Below are 23,232 nucleotides of genomic sequence, written 5' to 3' on the forward strand. Positions count from 1 at the left end.
ACAGTCTGCCATGTGTATCTGCATTGTTTATTCACAGTAAATGATGATGTTTAAATTCTAGGAGCTAGTGGAGCAAATACTGTTGCAGTAAAGGTCCACTGGGTAGTGTGGTGGCACAGTGTTTAGCACTGCTACCTCACAGTGCCAGGGACCTGGGTTTGATTCTGGCCTCAGGTGACTGTGTGGAGCTTGCACGTTCTTCCCATGTCTACATGGATTTCCTCCGGGTGCTCCGGTTTCCTCCCACAGTCCAAAGATGTGGGAGATGTTTTGATATCCTTACTTGAGAAAAAATGTACTGACACTGGGGGTTGCAGAGGAGATTCATTTGGTTGATTCCGGAGTTGAGAGGGTTGGCTTATGAGGAGAGACTGAGTAGACTGAGGCTATGCTTATTGGAACTTAGAAGAATGAGGGGAGATCTTATAGAAACATATAAGATTATGAAAGAAATAGATAAGATAGAAGCAGGGTGGTTGTTCCACTGGCAAGTGAAACCAGAACTGGGGGGCATAGCCTCAGAATAAGGGGGAGTAGATTTAGGACTGAGTTGAGATTCCCCCAAAGGTTTGTGAATCTGTGGAATTCCCTGGCCAGTGAAGCAGTTGAGGCTACCTCATTGAATGTTTTTCAGGCAAAGATGGATAAATTTTTGAACCGTAAAGGAATTAAGGATTATGGTGAGTAGGCAGGTAAGTGGAGTTGACTCTACTAAATGATCAACCATGATTTTATTGAAAGGTGGAGCAGCCTCAAGGGGCTAGGTGGCCTACTCCTGCTCCTAGTTCTTATGTTCTTACATGCAGATTAGGTCGATTGGCAATGCTGGATTGCCCCTTAGTGTTTCAAAGACGTGTAGGTTAGGTTGATAACCCCAGGCATTTACCATGGCTAGGGGGGCTAGGGGGAATGGAGGGATGGGCCTAGCTAAGATGCTCTGTTGGAGAGTTGGTGTAGACTTGATGGGCTGAATGGCCTTATTCTGCTCTGTAGGGATTCTGTGAAACAATTAAATTTTTGATATTACTGTCCAACCTTGGTGGGGATGGGTCCACAGCAGCAACAGTGGCTTGGTACTAAATTGGTAATCTCTGAGTGATTGGTGTGGGACGTGCTGCTGAGAAGGAGGTGGGTAACTGGGGAAAATTCTCCTGAGGCTGGGGAGGGTCTCGCAGTGATAAAACTGACATTAGATTACCAGAAGAAAACCAGTCCCATCTCCCAGAACTAAAATAATCCATAAATAAGCATTAAACAAACGTCATGCTCTCAAGTGATTATTTAATTGTTAGTCTGATGCATTGTTTGCTCATAGGATCTGGAGAATACTGCAGTAACTGAAGAGGTTTATTCCCCTAAACTGTCGCCAAGTGCCCAAGGAGCGGGTATGTAACAACCAACCCAAAAAGCAAATCTCCACATCACGTGCGTCACCCCGAGGGGGTGGGGCAGGGCCGCTGTGCGGGTCACCCCAAGGGGGGTCGTGAGTCCCGCCGCACGCGTCACCCCAAGGGTGGGGGGTCAGTCCCACCATACACGTCACCCCGAGGGGAGCTGGGGGGGGTGGTCAGTCCTGCCACGTGCGTCACCTCAAGGGGGGTTGGGGGGGGGGGGGGGTGGTCAGTCCCGCTGATTTGATTTGATTTATTATTGTCACATGTATTAGCATACAGTGAAAAGTATTGTTTCTTGTGTGCTATGCAGACAAAGTATGCTGTTCATAGAGAAGGAAAGGAGAGAGTGCAGAATGTAGTGTCACAATCACAGCTAGGATGTAGGGAAAGTTCAACTTAATATGAGGTAGGGCCTCAAAAGTCTGACAACAGCAGGGAAGAAGCTATTCTTAAGTCAGTTGGTACAAGATGTCAGACTTTTGTATCTTCTTCCTGACAGAAGAAGGTGGAAGAAAGACTATCTGGCGTGTGTGGGGTCCTTTTGTTTAAAAAAATAATCTGGGAAATTATAGGCCGGTAAGTTTGATGTCAGTAGTAAGTAAGTTCTTGGAAGGAGTACTAAGAGATAGGATCTACAAATATTTGGATGGACAGGGACTTATTAGGGAGAGTCAACATGGTTTTGTGCGTGGTAGTTCATGTTTAACCAATCTGTTAGAGATTTTGAGGAGATTACCAGGAAAGTGGATGTTGCCTACGTGGACTTCAGTGAGGCCCTTGACAAGATCCCACATGGGAGGTTAGTTAGGAAGGTTCACTTGCTAGGTATACATGGAGAGGTAGTAAACCGGATTAGACATTGGCTCAGTGGAAGAAGCCAGAGAGTGGTGTGGAGGATTGCTTCTCTGAGTGGAGGCCTGTGACTAGTGATGTGCCACAGGGATCAGTCTGGGTCCGTTGTTGTTTGTCATCTATATCAATGATCTGGATGATGATGTGGTAAATTGGATCAGCAAATTTGCTGATGATACAAAGATTGGAGGTGTAGTGGACAGTGAGGAAGGTTTTCAAAACTTGCAGAGGGATTTGGACCAGCTAGAAAAATGGCAGATGGAGTTTAATGCAGACAAGTGTGAGGTATTGCACTTTGGAAGGACAAACCAAGGTAGAACATAGAGGGTAAATGGTAGGACACTGAAGAGTGCAGTAGAACAGAGGGATTTAGGAATACAGATACATAATTCCCTAAAAGTGGCATCACAGGTAGATAGGGTCGCAAAGAGTGCTTTTAAATCGAAGTATTGAGTATAAGGACTGTTATGGTGAGGTTGTGTAAGGCGTTGGTGAGGCTGAATTTAGAGTACTGTGTGCAGTTTTGGTCACCTAGTTACAGGAAGGATATTAATAAGGTTGAAAGAGTGCAGAGAAGGTTTACAAGGATGTTGCTGGGACTTGAGAAACTGAGTTACAGAGAAAGGTTGAATAGGTTAGGACTTTATTCCCTGGAGCGTAGAAGAATGAGGGGAGATTTGATAGAGGTGTATAAAATTATGATGGGTATCGGTAGAGTGAATGCAAGCAGGCTTTTTCCACTGAGGCTGGGGGAGAAAAAAACTAGAGGACATGGGTTAAGGGTGAAAGGGGAAAAGTTTAAAGGGAATATTCACGGGGGTTCTTCACATAGAGAGTGGTGGGAGTGTGGAATGAGCTGCCAGATGAAGTGATGAATGTGGGCTCACTTTTAACATTTAAGAAAAACTTGGACGGTACATGGATGAGAGGGGTGTGGAGGGATATGGTTCAGGTGCAGGTCAGTGGGACTAGGCAGAAAACTAGTTTGGCACAGCCAAGAGGGGCCAAAAGGCCTGTTTCTGTGCTGTAATGTTCTATGGTTCTTAATTATGCTGGCTGCTTTGCCGAGGCAGCGGGAAGTGTAGATAGAGTCAATGGCCGGGAGGCTGGTTTGAGTGATGTACCTAGCTTAGTTTACAACCCTTTGTAGTTCCTCGCAATCTTGGAGAGAGCAGGAGCCATCCCAAGCTGTGATACATCTGGAAAGTATGCTTTCTATATTGCATCTGGTGAGTGCTGCTAATTGTGCAACTGTAACAAGAAAATGAATAGAAAAGTGACACCAAAGTATGTTTTTGCCCCTCTCTGCGTTGTGTACCAAGTGCAGTAATGAGGATTGGCTGCTGTATGCTATCTTTACCTCTGACCATGTAGCTGGCTATTTTGCTGTTGATCATTATCCTAGTGACCTGGGGTGACAGTCTATATGACATCCCTTTCAGGATCTTATAGAGACGTATAAGATAATGAAAGGGATGGATAGGGTAGAGGTAGAGAGATTCTTCCCACTTAGAAAGGACAGCAGGACTAGAGGGCACAGCCTCAAGATAACAGGGGGGCAGTTTAGATCGGAGTTGAGGAGGAGCTTCTTCACTCAAAGGGTGGTGAATCTCTGGAATTCTCTGCCCGTTGAAGTGGTGGAGCTTACCTCGCTAAATATATTTAAGTCACGGGTAGATAGGTTTTTGACAGACAAGGGAATTAAGGGTTATGGGGAGAAAGCGGGAAAGTGGAACTGATCCACTTCAGATCAGCCATGATCTTATTGAATGGCGGGGCAGGCTCAAAGGGCTAGATGGCCTACTCCTGCTCCTATTTCTTATGTTCTTATGACGTGGTTTTGTGAGTTCTATTTTCGTCTTGGGCAGGTGATTTGATTTGATGCAATATCCTATTTGCTGCCTGGGTTTTGAAGTTCTGTGCATCCAGCAGTGCAATGCAGCTTTCTATGATATATATACTAGAGGTTGCTACTTTGTCTGCAGATTTCTTTTCATATTTATATTCTTTCCTCCCTTCTTTAGCTGCTTTGTTCTCTGTAATTGCATCACCATTCAGGCTGATGTGATCTCTTTCTCTCTGCTTCAGGAGAATCTTTGGAAAGTGGTTCATACACATCCCAATTCACTGACTCCGTGGTGCAGGTAAGTGCTTCTCTGGGAAGGTCACAGGGCTAAATCCTAGCATCAGTTGAAATCAGTGAAACTGTTCGTACCAGTGATCCCTTAAATCTAGACAAAGTGGGAATAGCATTTTTACAGGACTGGCGGTGGTTAATCAGGAAGATTCGAAATGATGCAGGGAGACAATAGAAATGTTCTGGTTTGAAAAAGTGTGTGATTTTAAAAAAGAGCTTAAAACAATAATTTGCATGTAGGTTAGTACATTACCAGCTTAATTGCTTTAGAATAGTAGTGTCCTTGCTAGCTGTCTCAGAGTAACTCGGTTAGCTTGTAGTAAAGTTGAAAGCTAGAATGCAGCCTGTGTGTTTTTAGCTTTTTTTAATTCTTTCATGGGATGTGAGCCAGATAAGGACAGCAGATTTCCTCCCCTAAAGGACAGTAGTGAACCAGATGGGTTTTTTCACAATCGACGATGGTTTCATGGTCGTCATTAGACTTTTAACTTGTTTTATATTGAATTCAAATCTCACTATCTGCTGTGGTGGGGTTCGAACCCAGGTCCCCAGATTCTGGGTTCCAGTCCAGTGACAATACCACTACATCACCACCTCCCACCCACTTCACCTTCCAATAAGCCCATGTTTAAAAGCTTTCTCAGCATCCACACCTGCCATGCGATAGCTCGAAGTACAGAGAAGAAGCTTGTTAGTCTGATAAGCTTAGTGATGGAGCTTTTACAATTTCCCTTGTGCTTTAAGACCAGGGAAACAAATACAACTAATGTTTCTGCTCCTGACGGTTATCCAGCGACTCCTAATGGAAAGGTGTTACTCGGACATATTCTAACATCCGGGGTTATTATCATCTGATGATGCTAACATCCCTAAGTGGCAACATTTGTCTCCAGAATACAGTGTACTTTTTACTATTTCCTGTGTGTGAGTTTGTGTGTTGGGCAGAGCATGGCCTTCACAAGATAATATCCTGTCTCCTGGTGTTCAGGTTGCAGAAGACAGCCTGCAAGTATTTGAATCGTTTTCTTCTGAGAGTTCTAACCCCAAAAGAGTTTTCCTTGATGCCAATTTAAAGGATCATTACTGCCCCATGATGCCTCACAACATGTACTGCATGTCCCTCTGGCCCGGGATCTCTCTGGTTCTGCTTACAAAGGTGAGAATAACATCTGGAATATATTAACTTTACTGCATGTGTTGTACATTCAAGTCATTGCCACTGTGAATTTCTGTTCATTTCTACCATTACTTCAATCACTAACAATATTCCAGTCTCTCGACCTTGTCTGTTTTTTGGTTTAAGAATGTTTTTGTTGAAAGTTTTCCATTTTATCCAAAAAATTTAATACAGTGCAGAGTAATCAGTATTCCACATAAACATACAGAAAAGACCAGCAAATATTCATGCAAATGGTTCAAATTATCAAGCATTGCAATCATTGCAATTGGTGTCTTCTCTTGTACGGATAAAGAAAGAATACTTATACAGTGGGGGATGTCAAGAGAACTGGATACAACTGTGAGCACATGGTCACACAGGATAACAGGAACAAGAGCTGCACAATATATGGAATAATATACAACCAAACAGGACCTAGTTCATCATCCCAAGACCTCCAAGCAATGAAAGGATATCCAGGAAAAGGGGAACATCCAGATAATCCCATCAGTACAAGATGTTCTCACATACAGGAACTAGTCAGCTAAGGATTCGTACACCTCACCTGGGCTCAGAACACAACAAACGTACCGCCTCTCCAGCCATATCAGAGGCACCTATCAGGGCCTCCATCACTGGAAAACCTAAACCATTTTCCACTAAGCAAATTCTACTGAAAAGTACAATCATTATGACACTTATCTACAGGATATCTCAGAGAGAGAGATATCAGGATCACCTCAAGAAACAGGACCCCATAGGGGATCTCACGCCTCAAGAAGGCGGACAGACAGGAAGTCCCTATATAAGATGACTTGGAGGAGGCACGCAACTCCATCCAGCCAGTGGGGCGGCATGGTGGCATAGTGCTTAGCACTGCTGCCTCACAGCGCCAGGGACCGAGGTTCAATTCCCGGCTCAGGTCACTGTCTGTGTGGGGTCTGCACATTCTCCCCATGTCTGCATGGGTTTACTCCAGATACTCTGGTTTCCTCCCACACTCCAAAGATTAGGATTAGGTGGATTGGCTATGTCCAACTGCCTTTTAATGTCAGGGAGATTAGTGGGGTAAATATGTGGGGTTACAGGGATAGACCTTGGGTGCAATTGTTATCGGTGCAGTCTTGATGGGCTGAATAGTCTCTTTCTGAGGAGATGTCTCGAGGGAGGGCAACCTGCACCCCTGCCCAACAGATGCAAGACTGGGCAGAGAAGTGGCAGATGGACTTCAATGCGGATAAATGTGTAGTGGTCCATTTTGGCAGGTCTAATGGGATGAAGGAGTACAATATCAAGGGTAGGACTCTTAGCAGTGTAGAGGAGCAGAAGGACCTTGGGGTCTGGGTCCATAGGACTCTTAAATTGGTCTTGCAGGTGGAGGATGTGGTGAAGAAGGCGTATGGTGTACTGGCCTTCATTAATCGAGGGATTGAGTTTAGGAGTCGGGAGATAATGCTGCAACTTTATAAGACCCTTGTCAGACCCCACTTGGAGTACTGTGCGCAGTTCTGATCGCCTCACAACTAGAAGGATGTGGAAGCTATTGAAAGGGTGCAGAGGCGATTTACAAGGATGTTGCCTGGATTGGGTGGCATGCCTTATGAGGATAGGTTGAGGGAGCTAGGTCTCTTCTCCCTGGAGAGATGAAGGTTGAGAGGCGACCTGATAGAAGTTTATAAGATGTTGAGAGGTATAGATAAGGTGGATTCTCGGAGGCTATTTCCCAGGGCTGAAATGGTCGCTTCGAGAAGACACAGGTTTAAGGTGCTGGGGAACAGGTACAGAGGAGATGTCAGGGGTAAGTTTTTCACTCAGAGGATGGTGAGTGAGTGGAATCGGCTGCTGTCGGTGGTGGTAGAGGCGAACTCGCTGGGGTCTTTTAAGAGACTTCTTGATGAGTACATGGGATTTAATGGGATTGGGAGTTATAGATAGGCCTGGTAGGTATGGATATGATCGGCGCAACTTGTGGGCCGAAGGGCCTGTTTGTGCTGTAGTGTTCTATGTTCTACAGACCCTCCACCTGACACACATAAACAACGCCACTTCTGGACAAACCTACTCAACGACATGCAAGAATAAGGGCCAACAAGCCAGTGGTTAGCACTGTTGTCTCACAGCGCCAGGGACCCAGGTTCAGTTCCAGCCTTGGGTCACTGTTTGTGTGGAGTTTGTATGTTACCCTTGTGTCTGTGTGGGTTTCCTCCAGGTGCTCCAGTTTCTTCCCCCAGTCCAAAGATGTCAAGTTAGGGAGATTGGCCGTGGTAAATGCATGGGGTTACAGGAATAGGGTGGAGGAGTGGCCCTGGGTGAGATGCTCTTCTACACTATAGGGATCCTATGGATTCTAGGCCAAAGATACTCCCATCACTCTGTACATTGAACAAAGCAAAGTACTCCTGTCTGCCATCAGTGAGATTTAACCCAAACCCCCTCATCAGAGAAACCTGACAGCAGGATGATTTGCCCACTATACATCCCATGGCAAAATGTTCAAATAACTACTGTCACCATCCGGGCAATCAGATCAAATTTAGATGACCAACCTAACAAGATATCCAAGGATCAGCCAATCTCACCCAGGCATGCACCAGCATATAACTCCCCCGCTCCAAGAACAAAACCCAACGACCAAAACAAAAGCAGCCAGCCTTTTCCAGAATACATCCTTGTTTGTTCCTGTATAGGAGATAAGCAAGGATTCCTTAATCTCAAAATAACAAAAGTACAAAAAGAAAAATGTGACCTCAGTAGCTCTAATGGAGGTTTTCCTCACCCACAGTCAGGACTTAAGGCCATACCAGCTGTCTATACCAAACCACCTACCTGCCCGCGCCACCCTTCTATGACACTGCTCATCCCACTCACTTGATGAAGGAGCAGCATTCTGAAAGCTCGTGATTTCAAATAAACCTGTTGGACGTTAACCTGCTGTTGTGAGACTTCTTACTGTGCCCACCCCAGTCCAACACCAACATCTCCACATTATATCTAAAAAATAAAGTGAAGGGCACTAAAAGTGGTACTCCCTCAGTATAAGTGCAGGGATTACAGCAGGTAAAAAAAACCCTAGGAAAATATTGCACAATCCTCTTGGCATTAAACGCAGCTCAACATACTCGCTAATCGAAAGAAGCAGACACATACAAATACCAAACAAGGAAGTATCTCTGTTTTGCAACACCGAAACCCAGGATTTAGCACTTGACACAGGGCCAGAAGCAGAGTAAGCAAACTCGCTCCTCTGGTGCCAAACACCAAAACCAAGATTGGTTGTGAACAACAATACACATTAAATTAAAGCCTCCACCATCAGAGTACATTAATGGACCAATACCATCAAATTGCAGGATAACAGGTGACAAAAGCCTTTGTACTCACAGATCATACACTCTTGTCAAGATAAAAGACATTCATAAAATTAGGAGTGGAATCACAAGGGAACAGAGTTCAGCATTATTGATGAACTGCAGGATAATGTGACCATCCACAGAGCGTGAAAAGGCCAAAGCCATGATAGGTTCATCGAGCAGGATCCATCCAGAGTTTCATTGAACCCTCTGCACCACTGCCACATCATCCTTCTGAAACCCTGGAGAAGAAAAGCCTGGGCATCAGCGGGTGGTGAGGATCCACCAAGGCCGGCTGCCTCCAGCCCATCTAACTGAACACTGAGGACAAGACAGCATAAGACTAGCGCTCAGCGTCATCAACTGACCCCAGACTGCGAAGAGCAGACATAAACGCTTCATCGAACTTCAGACATCCAACCCGCAAATGAGATTGTGAAAATATGGCAGCCAATTCTCAAATTCAGTCAGGAATTCATTCCCAGTTACCCTTGGGGGACCAGATGTACAGATACTCCTCCGGCCCCATCTCTCCAAACCAACCAGGATGTTCGACCTACCATACAGCAGGATTTCCAAGGACTGAAAGTGAGCCCCCACTGACGAAACTGCCGTCACAACTCACGGAATTCTCTTCTCCATTTCAGCTAATCTCTTTAGGATACCTCTCAGTTCATCAGTGTGAGCACCAATAATCAGTGCCAGGGAACCAAGATCATTGGTGACAACTTCACTCATAATGATGACCATCACCTTGATGCCAACACCATGGCTGAGGCTGCGGCCTGCTCCTCACCTGTGAGGCCGCCACTCTGAACTGAGCGCCACCCAGTTGTCCCTGACCAGCTCGATCAAACAAAGATTTTCTTGACTTAACTCGCTCCCCTTCGTCAAAATTCAACCTGGATCTTCCAGAAATAGAACACAGATTGTACACGCCAGGATTGGGTAATCCGGAGTTGTCCACCAGGATAAAAATGGATTCAAAGGTGCTTAATCTTGCATCTATATCCCTTCATTATGGATTCTTCATCCATTGGGAACAGTATTTATCAACTGTCCCATCCAAAATGCCCATGTTGATAACCCATAACCTTCTGTAACTCAGCCTATAAAGCTCTAATATTTCAAATTAGTCTTTGCATTTCTTTATATCGAACAGCATCCTGCAGCCCAGTGTAGTCCAGATATGTAGCTGCATACTTGAACCATTAGATGGGGGTCCTGCTCCAGGAACTGCAGATAAGCATTGACAGGCTTGTCAATGCAACATGGTGTGAGATTCACCAATCATTTATGGAAAAAGTTGGACATGTACTGCCAGTCAGGAGCTGGAAGCAAAATATTGTCTCTGAAGGCTGTACCTGAGAATTGGACCATCGTTTGCTTTCAGGCACCTACAGTATTTTTAGATTTTCTGGTATGCATTTATCTCTCCACTACTTGTAGAAAAAAATGTAAACAATTATCTTCTGTCTTGCACCACAAATCTTTCTCAACTCTGTTAGGCTGGTTAGGTGATTTGTTGCGAAACACTGCCATTTGTGAACACTCCTCATAGCTTGGATTACCTGTCGGAGGAAATGCTTCACCTTCCACACTGATTATTGAAGCTCCCTGTACAACATGAGAATGGAGAGTGGGAAAATTTTTTAATTAGAGAACAACTAATACAAGAACATGGAATTAAGTTAATTGCTGCAAAAGCTGCCCAGCGGTTTTTGTTTTGTTTTTTCCAGTTGTGAGTGACGGGGTTCTACGAGGCTGGAGTTCTGACTGTTCAGGGCATAACAAACTGCAGAAGCTAGTGGCAAGCTGGAGGATTGGAAGAACTTTAAGGTTCAGCAAAAGGAAACTAAAAATAGAATCAAAACAGCTAAGATAAACTACAAAACGAAACTAGCAGAGAACGTAAACACAGATACCTAAAGCTTCTATCAGTCCATAAAGAGGAAGAGAATAACTAAAGTAAATATTGGCCCTTTAGAGGACGATACTGGTGAGATATTAACAGGGGATACAGAGATGGTAGAGGCACTAAACCAATATTCTGTCTGTCTTTGCGATAGAGAATAATGACGATTTTCCAAAAACTGTCACTACTGCAGAGGAACCTGGTGCAATAACTGCCACCTGGGAGAGGGTATTGAATAAACTGATGAGATTCAGGGCCGATAAGTCTCTGTGACCTGATGTCCTGCACCCTAGGGTATTAAAGGAGATGGCAGCAGAGATAGTGGGTGCACTGGTCGTGATATTTCAAAATTCCTTGGATTCTGATAAGGTCCTGGTGGATTGGAAACACGCTAATGTGACATCCTTATTCAAAAAGGGAGAGAGGCAAAAAGCAGCGAACTACAGGCCGGTTAGCTTGACCTCTGCGGTGGGGAAGTTGCTGGAATAAATCACTAAGGAGGAGGTGACTGATCATTTGGAAAGGCAAAGCTCAATCCAATATTATCAGCAGTTTTATGAAGGGAAAGTCATGCTTGAGTTCTTTGAGGATGTAACCAGCAAGGTGGATAGTGGGGAACCTGTGGATGTGGTATATTTAGACTTCCAGAAGGCGCTTGACCAGGTGCCGCATAAAAGACTGATCCAGAGGTGAGATTACAGGGGATTGGGTGTAGAGTGCTGGATTGGATTGAGGATTGGCTGACTGGCAGAAAGCAGAGGGTCAGGATAAATGAGTCCTTCTCTGGCTGGAGAAACATAACGAGCAGGGTGCTGCAGGGGTCAGCCCTTGGACCTCAACAGAATGTAACAGCAAGATTGCAGATGATACCAAAATAGGTGGGAAAGCCAGCAGTGAAGAAGATATAAAGATTTTACAGATGGATATAGATAGGCTAGGAGAAAGGGCCAGAATTTGGCAGATTGAGTTTAATGTGGATAAGTGTGAGGTCAACCATTTTGGCAGAACAAATAGAAAGGCAAATTATTATCTAACTGGAAAGCAGATTCACAATGAACCTGGGCAGAGGGATCTGGGTGTCTCTGTTCATGAGTCACAGAAAGCTGCAGGTGCAGCATGTAGTATAAAAGGCAAATGGGATGTTGGCATTTGTTGCAGAAGGACTGGAGTATAAAAATAGAGAAGTGATGCTGCAATTGTATAGGGTGTTGGTGAGACCACAACTCAAGCATTGTGCCCAGTTTTGGTCTCCTTATTTGAGGAAGGATCTGGTGGCATAGCAGGCAGTTCAGAGCAAGTTCACCAGATTGATTCTGGGGATGAAAGGATCGACGTATGAGGAGAGATTAAACAGTTTGGGCTTGCACTCGCTGGAGTATAGAAGGATGAGAGGGGACCTGATCGTGGTGTATAAAATTTTAAGTGAGATTGATAAAGTAAACGTAGACCATAGTTTCCTCTTATGGGGCGATGTAGAACAAGTGGTCACAGGTATAGGTTGGGAGGTGGTAGATTTAACACTGAGATGAGGAGGAACTACTTCTCGCAGAGGGTGTTGAATTTGTGGAACTCGCTGCCCCATAGCGCGTTGGAGTCTGAATGATTGAATGGTTTCAAGAAAGAGATAGATATATTTCTAATAAAAAAGGGATAAGGAGATATGGGGAACAGGTGGGGAGGTGGATTTGAGACCAGCAAGAGATCAGCCATGATCTGATTGAGTGGCTCAAAGGGTTGAATTTGCCTACTTCTGCTCCTTGTTCCTATGTTCCGATTATTCATGTTAACCATTCACTCATTGAGGCAAATAGTCCATTTCATAATTTCACAGTGATAATTGACAGTGTGGTCTATTGTGTGGGACATAATAATCTTTTGTACAAAACCAGAGCAATTCTCCTTGGTCCCAGCACTGGTTTTTCCTTTCTTTATGGGTCCTTGGTTTTAATTAGGACAGGAGGTAAAATAGCAAGGCCAGGGAGCTGAAAGCACAACTACAAAACATATTTCAGAGTCTGCTAGGGCATAACGCTCACTCTGATCACAGGGCTATTTATCCTGATTACTACTTTGTTTTGTTTCCTTACTGACAGGTTCCCTCCAGTCACGTTGCAGTGTCTTTATATCAGCTGTTGGATGCATTCACTGTTCTTGAGGCTAAACTAAGCGACGGACAGGAGCTCGGGCACACTTCCCGGATTTACCCTAACATGCCAGACCTACGGCAGAGGATGGATAAATTTATAAAGGCTGTGGGGGTCTCAAAACGGCAGGTAAAGGTGGGGAGTGATCATTTATTATTGGGAAAGCTTGATATTAGGCTGGGACCCCCAGTGAAGATTTCACGAGGGGTGTACTAACTGAAATACTGCCGATGCTGGAAATCTGAACTAAACACAGAAAATGCTGGAAATACTCAGCAGATTTTGCAGTGGCACAGTGGTTAGCATTGCTGCCTGTCCGCATCAGGGACCTGGGTTCAATTCCTGGCCTTGGGTCACTGTCCGTGTGGAGTTTGCACGTGGATTTCCTCTTAGTGCTCTGGTTTCCTCCCACAGTCCAAAAGACATGCTAATTAGGTGCATTGGCCACGCTAAATTTTCCCTCAGTGTACCTGAAAGGTGGCTGAGTGCAGCGACTAGGGGATTTTCACAGTAATTTCATTGCACTATTAATGTAAGCCTACTTGTGACACTAATAAATAAACTTTAAAGTTTGAATGAGAGGTCATTGACCTGAAACACTAACTTTCTCTCTCCGGTGATGCTGCCAAACCTGCTGAATATTTCCAAAATTTTGAGTTTATTTTAACAAATGGTAGCAGGGTAATTCAAGCAAAGCAAGGATTAGTGACTGGCTAACTCCAAACTAGAACTTTAATGCTCTGTGAAATGTAACAGAAAAGAATGACAAAAGTGAGGTAAGAGTTTCTATAGTTTTGAGCATCTTCACAATACTGAGTTATGTTGTGTTAATACTCTGCCTTTTACTAAAGCTGTAAATTGTGTTAACTTGGCATTCATTGTTCTATATTGTGTTAGTTCTCTGGTGTTTACTGATCGCACTGTAAATTGTGTTGGACCCTCGTCAAACAGGCTGTTTTGTCCTATCTGGAAATATCAGTAAATTGTAAAAAGTGATCCTTGTTTTTGAATGTTCTCAATAGCTTCAGTCTGCCTGGGTGGACTTTAAGAACAAAGCATTTTCCAAACCTGACATTGGAAAATCTCAAGAGTGAGTATGCAAGCATCTTTCCTATGTAATTTTAAACATCATTTATCCCCTGTGTATTCAAACACTAAGGGCGATTGAATGCAGAAATAACCTCTTTCTGATGTATTTGTGCAGTTCTGTCACATCGAATGCCATCAGCCACACAGCCTGCCACAGAAGCACAACAACAGAGCCCAGTCCTGACCCTACCTAAAGTGCACTTTCCAGACCAATGTCACAGACTCGTGATGAAGGCTGGTAACCTTGGCTTACTTCCCTCTCCCTAATGCGGTCTTCGAGTCTCCTTATCACATACTGCAGCTCAAATCGATACAGGCATGGATGACTTGTTTCTGTGAACACTTCAGAAGTGAGCAGACTGAGAACTGAAACTGAGATTTTGTGACCCATACAGTTCAGTTTCAACTTTTAATTTGCAAATAAAAGCTAGCAGTTACTGGTTCCCAAATTAATGCAATTGTCTTTTCCTGTCCTAGTACTCTTCAACTAACTTAGAACTTAGAACAATACAGCACAGGAATAGGCCCTTTGGCCCACGATGTTGTGCCGAACATTACACCAAATTAAACTAATCCCTTCTGCCTGCCCTATCCCTCTATTCCTTGCACATTCATGTGCTTATCTAAAAGCCCCTTAAACACCCCTATGGTATCTGCCTGCGCCGCCTTACCTGGCAGCATGTTCCAGACACCTACCCCCTCTGTGTAAAAGAGAAAGAACTTGCCCCTCCCACCTCCTTTGAACTTCACCTCTCACCTTAAGTGTGTACCTCCTAACATTAGACGTTTTGGAAGTGATTTAGTTTTATTTTGATGAGGATTTGTTGTGTTGTAGACTCTTGCAGGCCTGTCGGAATGTGAAGAGCCAACTGTGCTTGGTGTATCAGCAGTATTTCCTGATGAAAGCTGCAGGGGATTCTCAGCACTTATCTGTGAACCTTCAGACCAAGACACTCAAAATTGTCCAGTACGTATCACAGTGGAAAGGTGGAAGAATGTATGTGATGGATTGACTCTTTGCACGTTGAATGCTCTGGAGTCAGAGGTAATTTCAGACGGGAAGGCAGAGACTAGAACCATTTAGAACAGGCACCTGAACACTGGAAGAAATCACTTCATAGAATACATAACATCCTTGCAGGGTAGTAGGAGGCCATTTGGCCCATCAAGGCCGCACTGACAATAATCCTACCCTGGCCCTACCCCCATTACCCCACATATTTATCCTACTAATCCCCCTGACACTAAGGGGCAATTTAGCTTGGTCGGTCCCCCTAACCTGCACATCTTTGGATTGTGGGAAGGAATTGGAGCACCTGGAGGAAACCCACACAGACACGAGGGGAATGTGCAAACTGGTGCTGTGAGGCAGCAGTGCTAACCACTGAGCCACCGTACTGCCCATCATGTGGCTTTTTGATATGCTGTGTATTTCCTGGGTTAGTTTATTTTGTTAAGATCAGTGGATTTATGATGAGTGTCAGGATGTTTAATGAAAGATTGTAATATCATTGCATTTATTAACTGAAAAATTGCTGTGATTAACAGAATAGTTCAGAAGTTGCTGAAAATGCACAAAGTGGGCTTCTGAAGAGGATGAAGAGAGTTACATTTAGGGAGACATCCTTGTATAGCATAACTAATGAATAGTATGTAATCCAATCCGATACGATGGGACTGTGTGTGGCTGTGTGTTCTGAGTTGCCTGTGTTTATACATTGCAGTGAAATCTCTTTTGTCGCTGCAGGGAGAAGCTGATAGACTGGAAGGACTTTCTCCTAGTGAAAAGCAAGCGGAACACCACCATGATCTCATATCCTTCCTTAGCACCAATTATCCCTTTCAGATGAACTCTTATTTTTAATCCACTTACAAGTGCAATTTCTGGTCTCCAATAGGGTCCCTTTTTGAATTTCTATAATTATCTTTGGTGTTCCTAAAGCTGAGTTTGATGGAGGGGGGGAGAGGGTGGTGGTATAGGTGCGGGGATTGGGAGTGGTGTGGGGTGGGTAGTTTGAGAGGAGGAATCAGCTGGGATCCTGCTCTTGGTCACTTATCAGGGGACCACTTGCTGTAAAGATGCAGCGAGAACAGAAATGGACTCCCTACGATGTGCAACAGAGCCAACTACTTTGATGCCATTGCTCTCTGGGGTTGCAAATGACAAATGAACTATCACAGGACTAACAACATCTGTGGAACTATTCAAACAGCTGACATCTTCAGCAGAGAACAAAGGAAAAGAAATCTCTTCCAAATAAATAAAAGCAAAATGCTGCTGATGCTGGAAATCTGAAAACAGGAAATGCTGGAAAGATTCAGCCGGTCTGGTAGCATCTGTGGAGAGAGGAACTGAGTTAATGTTTAGAGTCCATATACGGACTCAGTGTTAACTCTGTTTCTTCTCTCCACAGATGCTGCCAGACCCGCTGAGTCTTTCCAGCATTTTCCGTTTTTTTTTAAGTCTCTCCCACATATTTTGGCCACGTGCTACATCAAAATTATATTTTTGAACTGTCTTTTTAATGTTTGGGAAACTCGCTACAGGTATTAGTAAACCTAATCTAAAGCTGCTAATTTTACTTTCGGAGGAAGCGAAAACATTAGGATTTAAGCGTCAGAGATAAAATTGTGAATATTAACTGTGATATCTTAGGCTGCTATCTTGACTGTTTCTCCACTACTAAGCAGAATGTTCATTATTTAAACCCAACTATTGTAATGGGTACAGCAAGGGATGCACTTTATAATCCATGATGTGGAAATGCTGGCTTTGGATAGGGTGGGCAAGTATGAAATTTTACAACACCAGGTTAAAATACAACAGATTTATTTGAAATCACGAGCTTTCGAAGAGCTGCTTCCAAAAGTTCATGATACCAAATAAACCTGGTATTTTGAGACTTTATAATCCATTATAGTTACAGCAATGACTGCAGCTTGGAATGTCATGTGCCAGCGGGTGACCAGACACCTTCCCTTTCCCTACACTGTTTCTAATCTATTTATGCTAACAATGTTTCGCTGCTCCATCATGGTCTCGCCCCTACAGGAGCCACAAAGGTCGAATAAAAGGGAAGATGATCAATAGTGAAAAATGAACCTAATTTCTATACTTTGCAATTTTATTTCTTCTTGCTTTTAAATACCATCTGATCACTAAGCTGTTTGTCAAAGTCTCATCGTCATATGCTATTTTAGGTGTTTTAGCAAGAAGACACTGCTCTTCATTTCTCAGTAATATCTCTTCACTTTTCTCCTGTGCATCCCTCTCCCCTCCCCCCACCCAGATCTCATTCATTTCTATACAGTTTTTATTGCCATCTTTTAAAATTGCCATATGCAACTCTGGCCACGAGTGGAAAGTGTTCCTCAGCTCCTGCTAATGGCACATTCAAGCTGCCCATTGTAAAATATCTGTCCTTGGCTATTTGTAAGTAGTTTCCCAACACCAGGTTAAAGTCCAACATATTTATTCGATAGAACAAGCTTTCAGAGCGTTGTTCCTGTTTGCACACTGACAATATTTTAGAAATATTCTCGCAGCAATCTGCTCTTTTTAAAAATTCTTTTTTCATCTCCTTGCCCTCATTCCTTTCATTTCCTCTCCCCGAACAATAAAACCCAGGGAGTAGCTAGGTTCAAATCATTGTGATAAATAAATTCAACAAAGCTTAGAGCTTCTATCTACTCTGGAATGGGAGCAGAATGAAACTAGCTCTGATTTTGTTCTTGTCTGCTGTCCACTTACCTGTACTGAAATATCTGTGTATGTGGATGTGGGTGGGGACAGATTCTGGATGTCTGCCAGTATTTGCGACCACGGCCTTAAGGGGAAGAATTGGGTCATGCGTCAGGACTTGGAGATTGGCTTGTACCTGTAGAACAGCATTTCAGTGCCTTCAGGATAGAAACCAATTCTTATTCTCCACCCCTCTGAGGAAATGCTCTGCTGGTGTTGGTGCAGGCAGTTGTCAGACATGCTCAATGAATCTAAAGGTTGCTGGTTGACATTGGAGCTGTAACCCAGGCAGATGCTTCAGTGCAGTGACTGAGGGAGTGCTGCCAAGGCCATATCTGCTCTCTCAAATGGAGTTAGTTATATCATTACTATTGGTTGAAAAGCAAGAGGAGTTCTCATTAGTGTCCTGGCCAATACTTATCCCTTAGCCATCATCACTAACACAGATGATCTAGTCATTACATCGTTGCTGCTTGCAGAAGCTTGCTTTGCACAAATTGGCTGCCTTTTTTCTTACATTACAACAATAATTACATTTCAAAAACACCTATTTGATTGACAACCCTTTGGAATATCCTGGGTTGTGAAAGGTGCTATATAAATGCAAGTATTCCTTTCTCTTATTTCTTGCGTTGAATTCAGCCATAGCTTCAGAAAATAGAAGCTGAGTCGGGTTTAAATTTCCTTCGCACTATTGGCCAAGTGTGAATCTGATATTCTGTCTTTACTTCCGTTGTGAGCCCTGGACAATGATCTCTTTTTGGTTGCCCTTAACTTGGGATTATACGTATTTGCGAGATTTCCCAGGACTCGTTCATTTCATCTATGTGGACAGGACAGTCGGTCAAATGATTGCACCTTCTCTAAACGTATCAGAAAAATCCACGGAGCTGGGGAAAGGACCATTGGCTTCGTTTATCAAAAGCAAGGTACACGTCTTTGTTGCACTGGGGGCTGCTGTACTCCTGTATGAGCAACGTGAGGGTCATCAGTATAATTGAAAATATTTTCCATGTCTAATTATATAAATGAAGAGTAAATTCTCCTCTACAATCTGCTTTACCTGCAAGCTACAATGACACTATTTTTCTATTTCCCATGTCTGCCTTTTATTGACAATTCCATGCCCAGGGCAACACAATAACTTCATTTTGTTGATTAGGAACTTGGATGAGGAGTTTGCCCATCACAAGGTCCAAGTTACTGGAAACTCTTTCAATTATTCTGGGCTGGATTTGACCGTAGGACTCCAGAGTTGAAAGACCAGTTTCTTGATGCATTATGGCACTCAGCTACCCCAAGATGGTTGTAATCAAACAGTATGTACAACTGTTCCTTCATGTATTTCCCTTCCTAACAGTGGTGTGGATGTACCTACACCACATGGACTGCAGCACTTTAAGAAGGCAGCTCACCACAAATTCAGTGGCAATTAAGACTGGGTAATAAATGCTGGCCTAGCCAGCAATGTCCACATCTCTTGGACGAATTTTCTGCGGGAAGTAAAGTTTGTTTATTAGTCAAAAGCAAGGCTTACATTAACACTGCAATGTAGTTACCGTGAAATTCCCCTAGTTGCCAAATCCGGCACCTGTTCAGGTCAGTGTACCTAACCAGCATGTCTTTCAGAATGTGGGAGAAAACCGGAGCACCCAGAGGAAACCCACGCAGACACAGGAAGAACGTGCAAAATCCACAAATAGTGACCGAAGCTGGGAATTGAACCTGGGTACCTGGTGCCATGAGGCAGCAGTGCTAACTGCTGTGCCATTGTGCCACCGATTGGAGTCACAGTTGCTGGGAATGGAGAGCTATTGCCTGAAATGTTACTGTTCTGTTTTGGGTTGAGTGAATGAGCCATAGACTTGTTCAATTGTCTTTCTAATGTGGGAGAAATCACATGAATCACTAAATCTGCATCTGGATCCTGCAATAATTTTGAGTTTCCATTGGGCACACTATGCTCTGTGTAAACCCTGTCGCGTGGATATGAATGTACAGCAGCTAAACCAGCAATCTGTAATAGGACTAGTGTTGCTCCCAAAGTTAATTTTTTGATGCTGCTATTTCTTCCCATATTGCCACTTTTGCGACCTGCATTGCTCCACAGGAGTCTCTGGATCTCCTACCCCCAGATCTGATGTGCTGCCCATCAGCAAGTGTTTCAAGTTGGCAGCTCAATAATTGTCTACAACATCAGTGACATCATTGTGTGGAGCAGTCTTGTTGTTCGTCACCCACCTGATGTATCTGCAAGATGATGACCCCACCCCCATCTTATCTACTTGGAGGCTTTCTTATTTACTCTGTCCTTAGAATTCACTTAGAACTTTGTGATTATTGCCATTTGTAGGTGGTGCAGTGGTTAGCACTGCTACCTCTCACAGCACCAGGAACCAGGTCACTGTCTGTGTGGAGTTTGCACGTTCTCCCCATGTCTCTGTGGGTTTCCTCCGGTTTCCTCCCACAGTCTGAAAGATGTGCAAATTAGATGAATTGGTTATGGTAAATGTGCGAGGTTACAAGCTTTGTGAGGGGACGTGGGTCTGGGTAAGATGCTCTTTCCGAGAGTGGGTGCAGATTCGATGGGCCGAATGGCCTCCTGCTCTGTAGGGACTCTGTGGTTCGATGGGTTTATTTTGGGATTTCTAACAAAAACAAATAGTAGTAGAAGTAGCCATCCCTTGTTTGTGAAATGGCTTGCAGAACAGTAGTCTTACGCACTTTTGATCTATTTTGAGATTACTACTCAGATGTGGCCATATATTGTGTGTGTACAGGCTATCCTGTTACTGTAGCTTGGATGCACACATCTCTCCGATCCGTGCTGTCATTATTGCCTAGTCAGTGTAATTCTAGTTTAAATATTTGCATTATATCTGTTTCTGTGGAAATGTTTGTAACAAAAGTTTTCCTATTTTCTAGGTGTGGTCTCTGGTTGGTATGGGACGCAGATATTTACAGAAGGGCTACGCCACACTGACATTCCGTGATGGAGATTACTACTGCTGCTATTTCCTTTGGTTTGAGAATGAAAGTGTAGGTGTCATTTCTAATTAGTGTTTAGAATCCCGTGCAGCCACGTACCATGCCTGAGAGAGCTTACACCTCCTCCTCACAGCTTTCAATTGTAATTTGCCCCACAAAAAAAGTCTTAGAAGCACGCTATAGACTGACAGAAGGTACCGTTAAATTAATGTCTCATTGCAAATGGCTCCAGAATGATCTTATTTACCTTTGGATAGTTTTTTTAATGTATTCCTTCTTAAATTCTTCTTTTTTTTGCGGTCACCTTTGTGAAAGCCCTCACCACTGGTTTTTCTTCAATCTTGCACATTAGGGATACAAGTTGCCAGTTATTGAATTGCCGGTGCTGTCTGATGATTCTGCTCCGATTGGAATGTTGACTGGAGATTATTACAGGTATAACATTTTTGTCAAACCTTGACAAACTCCCTGATAAATGGTGTGGTGTGTGGGTGGAAGGGGCCGATAGGTGGGCATTCTGAAGGATGTTTGAATTCTAAAATGCCTCAGTGAGTTTGAAAGTATGTGGGAGCGCTGTGGTGGTCGTGTGCTGGAAGATTAACATACAGTGCCAGAGCAGAATGCAGGTTTTGTGCCTGTAATTCTGTGGTTAAATGTCAGCACAGGTGAAAATCCAGCTGCTAGTGCATCGAGAGCAAAGAGAGACTTTGTAAGACTCATCCCTCCCCTGCATCCTGTCCCCCTCATCAGCTCCAATATGTAGAAAGGTCTTAACAGCATCGTGGGAAAAATGGGTAACCTGCAGAGAAATCACTCAGAGAGGATTAAAAATATTGAGATGGGTGTGGGATAGTAAAAGGGAAGATTCATGGCAGGGAGTTCTTGTCTAACAAATTTATCAGACCACTTTAGGGGAATGAGCTTGATGGTTTCAGCAAAAGGATATGTAGATTGGGAAGGTCTGCTGGTGAAGGGGACTTGTGGACAAATGAGTGAAGAAACTATTGCAGGAAGGGCTGTGAAGTGAACCTTGGTTTGTTTAGCCAGAGAAAGGGAACTGAAATCCCAGGACATGGGGAGTCCATATAAACCCCAATAACAGCACAGCTGGAGAATGGTGTGTGGTTCTGTCATGGTGCAAGTAGCAAGGTATTGCACTACAGGAGAATGTCAGTCTGGTACCTGGCTTAATGCTGGGAGGGGAAAGCTGTAAAGCTTGAGGCTCTTTAGTCTGGACAAGTGAACACACATGTTTAAGCATCTTTAAGTATTGGAACTTTTTAATGGAACAGGTACATTCCTCACTGATTACAATGTTCCTGGGCACATTGGGCTGGATTTTTGTTATCAGCAAAATACATTAGCACACTGAAAGAACCCTGGAATTCACTGCAGGGCATTCAGCTTTTGAAAAGAGAGTAAGACAGGGAGATTGTTTTAGCTGAGAATCCTTTTTCAGGTGTGAAAAGGGAACATGTATAGGACTGAACAAAATAAAACCAAGTCACTGCTCAAATATACAAATGGCTAGTTAACAGAAATAACTAATAGTTTGTAATATAGTTTTAGATTCATAGCATCCTTACATGCAGAAGAAGGCCATTCAGCCCATTGAGTCTGCACCCACTGTCTGAGAGAGCATCTTAGCCATCGTCCCCCTTGCCAATCCCCATATCCCCTCGTATTTAGTATGGTCAATCCCCCTTACTTACACGTCTTTCAGACTGTGGGGGGAAACCAGAGCAGCCAGAGGAAACGCACACAGACACGGGAAGAATGTGCAAATTCCGCACAGACGGAATCAAATGCAATTCCCTGGTGTTGTGAGGCAGCAGCACCAACCACTGTGTCACCTGTAGTTTATTTGTAGAATAGTTTTAAGTTTGGTAACAAATTATGAACCTTGTAAATGATACTCAGTTTCAATTCTCAATTTGAATATTGGTCTGCAAGCTGGTTTAATTATTTGCTTTCGTGTGAAATGGTGCTAGTTGGAGTGATACATACCCGTAGATTTTGCAACACAAATCACTCAGCCTTTGCTCTGCTTCTTTCTCAGGAAGCTGCTGCGATATTACGGCAAAAACCACAGCCTGGAGGTGATAAAGTGCTTTGAGCTGTTCACAATCCACCTGGGTGTCATGCCTACAGAGTTCGTCATTCAGCAGTGCAGCGATCTGGTTCGCAAGTTGTGGGAACCCTCGCGTATCCCTCTCCTCTAAAACAGCAAGAGAAGTTTGGAAAGGATGTTCTGTGTTGGGGAGGTTGCATATTAATGGAGAGAACAAGCCCCCAGAGAAAACGCTACTCTTGTGAAATAAGGCTGCATTTTTGAATTTTTATATAAATCAGGGACTGAACCAATATCTGCAGCATCCTGTAGCCCTGGGAGATTAAACATCCAGCTTTGGAATGTTAATTGGCTCCTCTGTCTCAATTATGAGATTCTCATAGCTTCAGGT

General features: G+C 43.7%; 1 protein-coding gene across 2 annotated transcripts in view; it reads left to right on the plus strand.

Annotated features, from left to right (window-relative positions):
- The window catches only part of hps1 (HPS1 biogenesis of lysosomal organelles complex 3 subunit 1), a 36,845-nt gene extending 13,719 nt beyond the window's left edge, over nucleotides 1–23,126 (plus strand). Inside the window, exons 7-17 of one of the 2 annotated variants that reach the window (XM_080205958.1) lie at nucleotides 1,316–1,385; nucleotides 4,335–4,390; nucleotides 5,372–5,539; nucleotides 12,901–13,086; nucleotides 13,974–14,041; nucleotides 14,876–15,007; nucleotides 15,788–15,852; nucleotides 18,569–18,711; nucleotides 20,708–20,821; nucleotides 21,123–21,205; nucleotides 22,830–23,126. In XM_080205958.1, the coding sequence (XP_080062084.1) occupies nucleotides 1,316–1,385; nucleotides 4,335–4,390; nucleotides 5,372–5,539; nucleotides 12,901–13,086; nucleotides 13,974–14,041; nucleotides 14,876–15,007; nucleotides 15,788–15,852; nucleotides 18,569–18,711; nucleotides 20,708–20,821; nucleotides 21,123–21,205; nucleotides 22,830–22,992 (1,248 nt within the window). In that variant the 3' untranslated portion in view covers nucleotides 22,993–23,126. The remainder of the gene's footprint in view (nucleotides 1–1,315; nucleotides 1,386–4,334; nucleotides 4,391–5,371; nucleotides 5,540–12,900; nucleotides 13,087–13,973; nucleotides 14,042–14,875; nucleotides 15,008–15,787; nucleotides 15,853–18,568; nucleotides 18,712–20,707; nucleotides 20,822–21,122; nucleotides 21,206–22,829) is intronic. The other variant, XM_080205959.1, reaches the window with a different exon arrangement.
- The last annotated feature ends 106 nt before the right edge of the window (nucleotides 23,127–23,232 follow it).

Source organism: Carcharhinus amblyrhynchos, chromosome 17, assembly GCF_965287045.1.
Source record: "Carcharhinus amblyrhynchos chromosome 17, sCarAmb.v2.hapA, whole genome shotgun sequence".
NCBI lineage: Eukaryota > Metazoa > Chordata > Chondrichthyes > Carcharhiniformes > Carcharhinidae > Carcharhinus > Carcharhinus amblyrhynchos.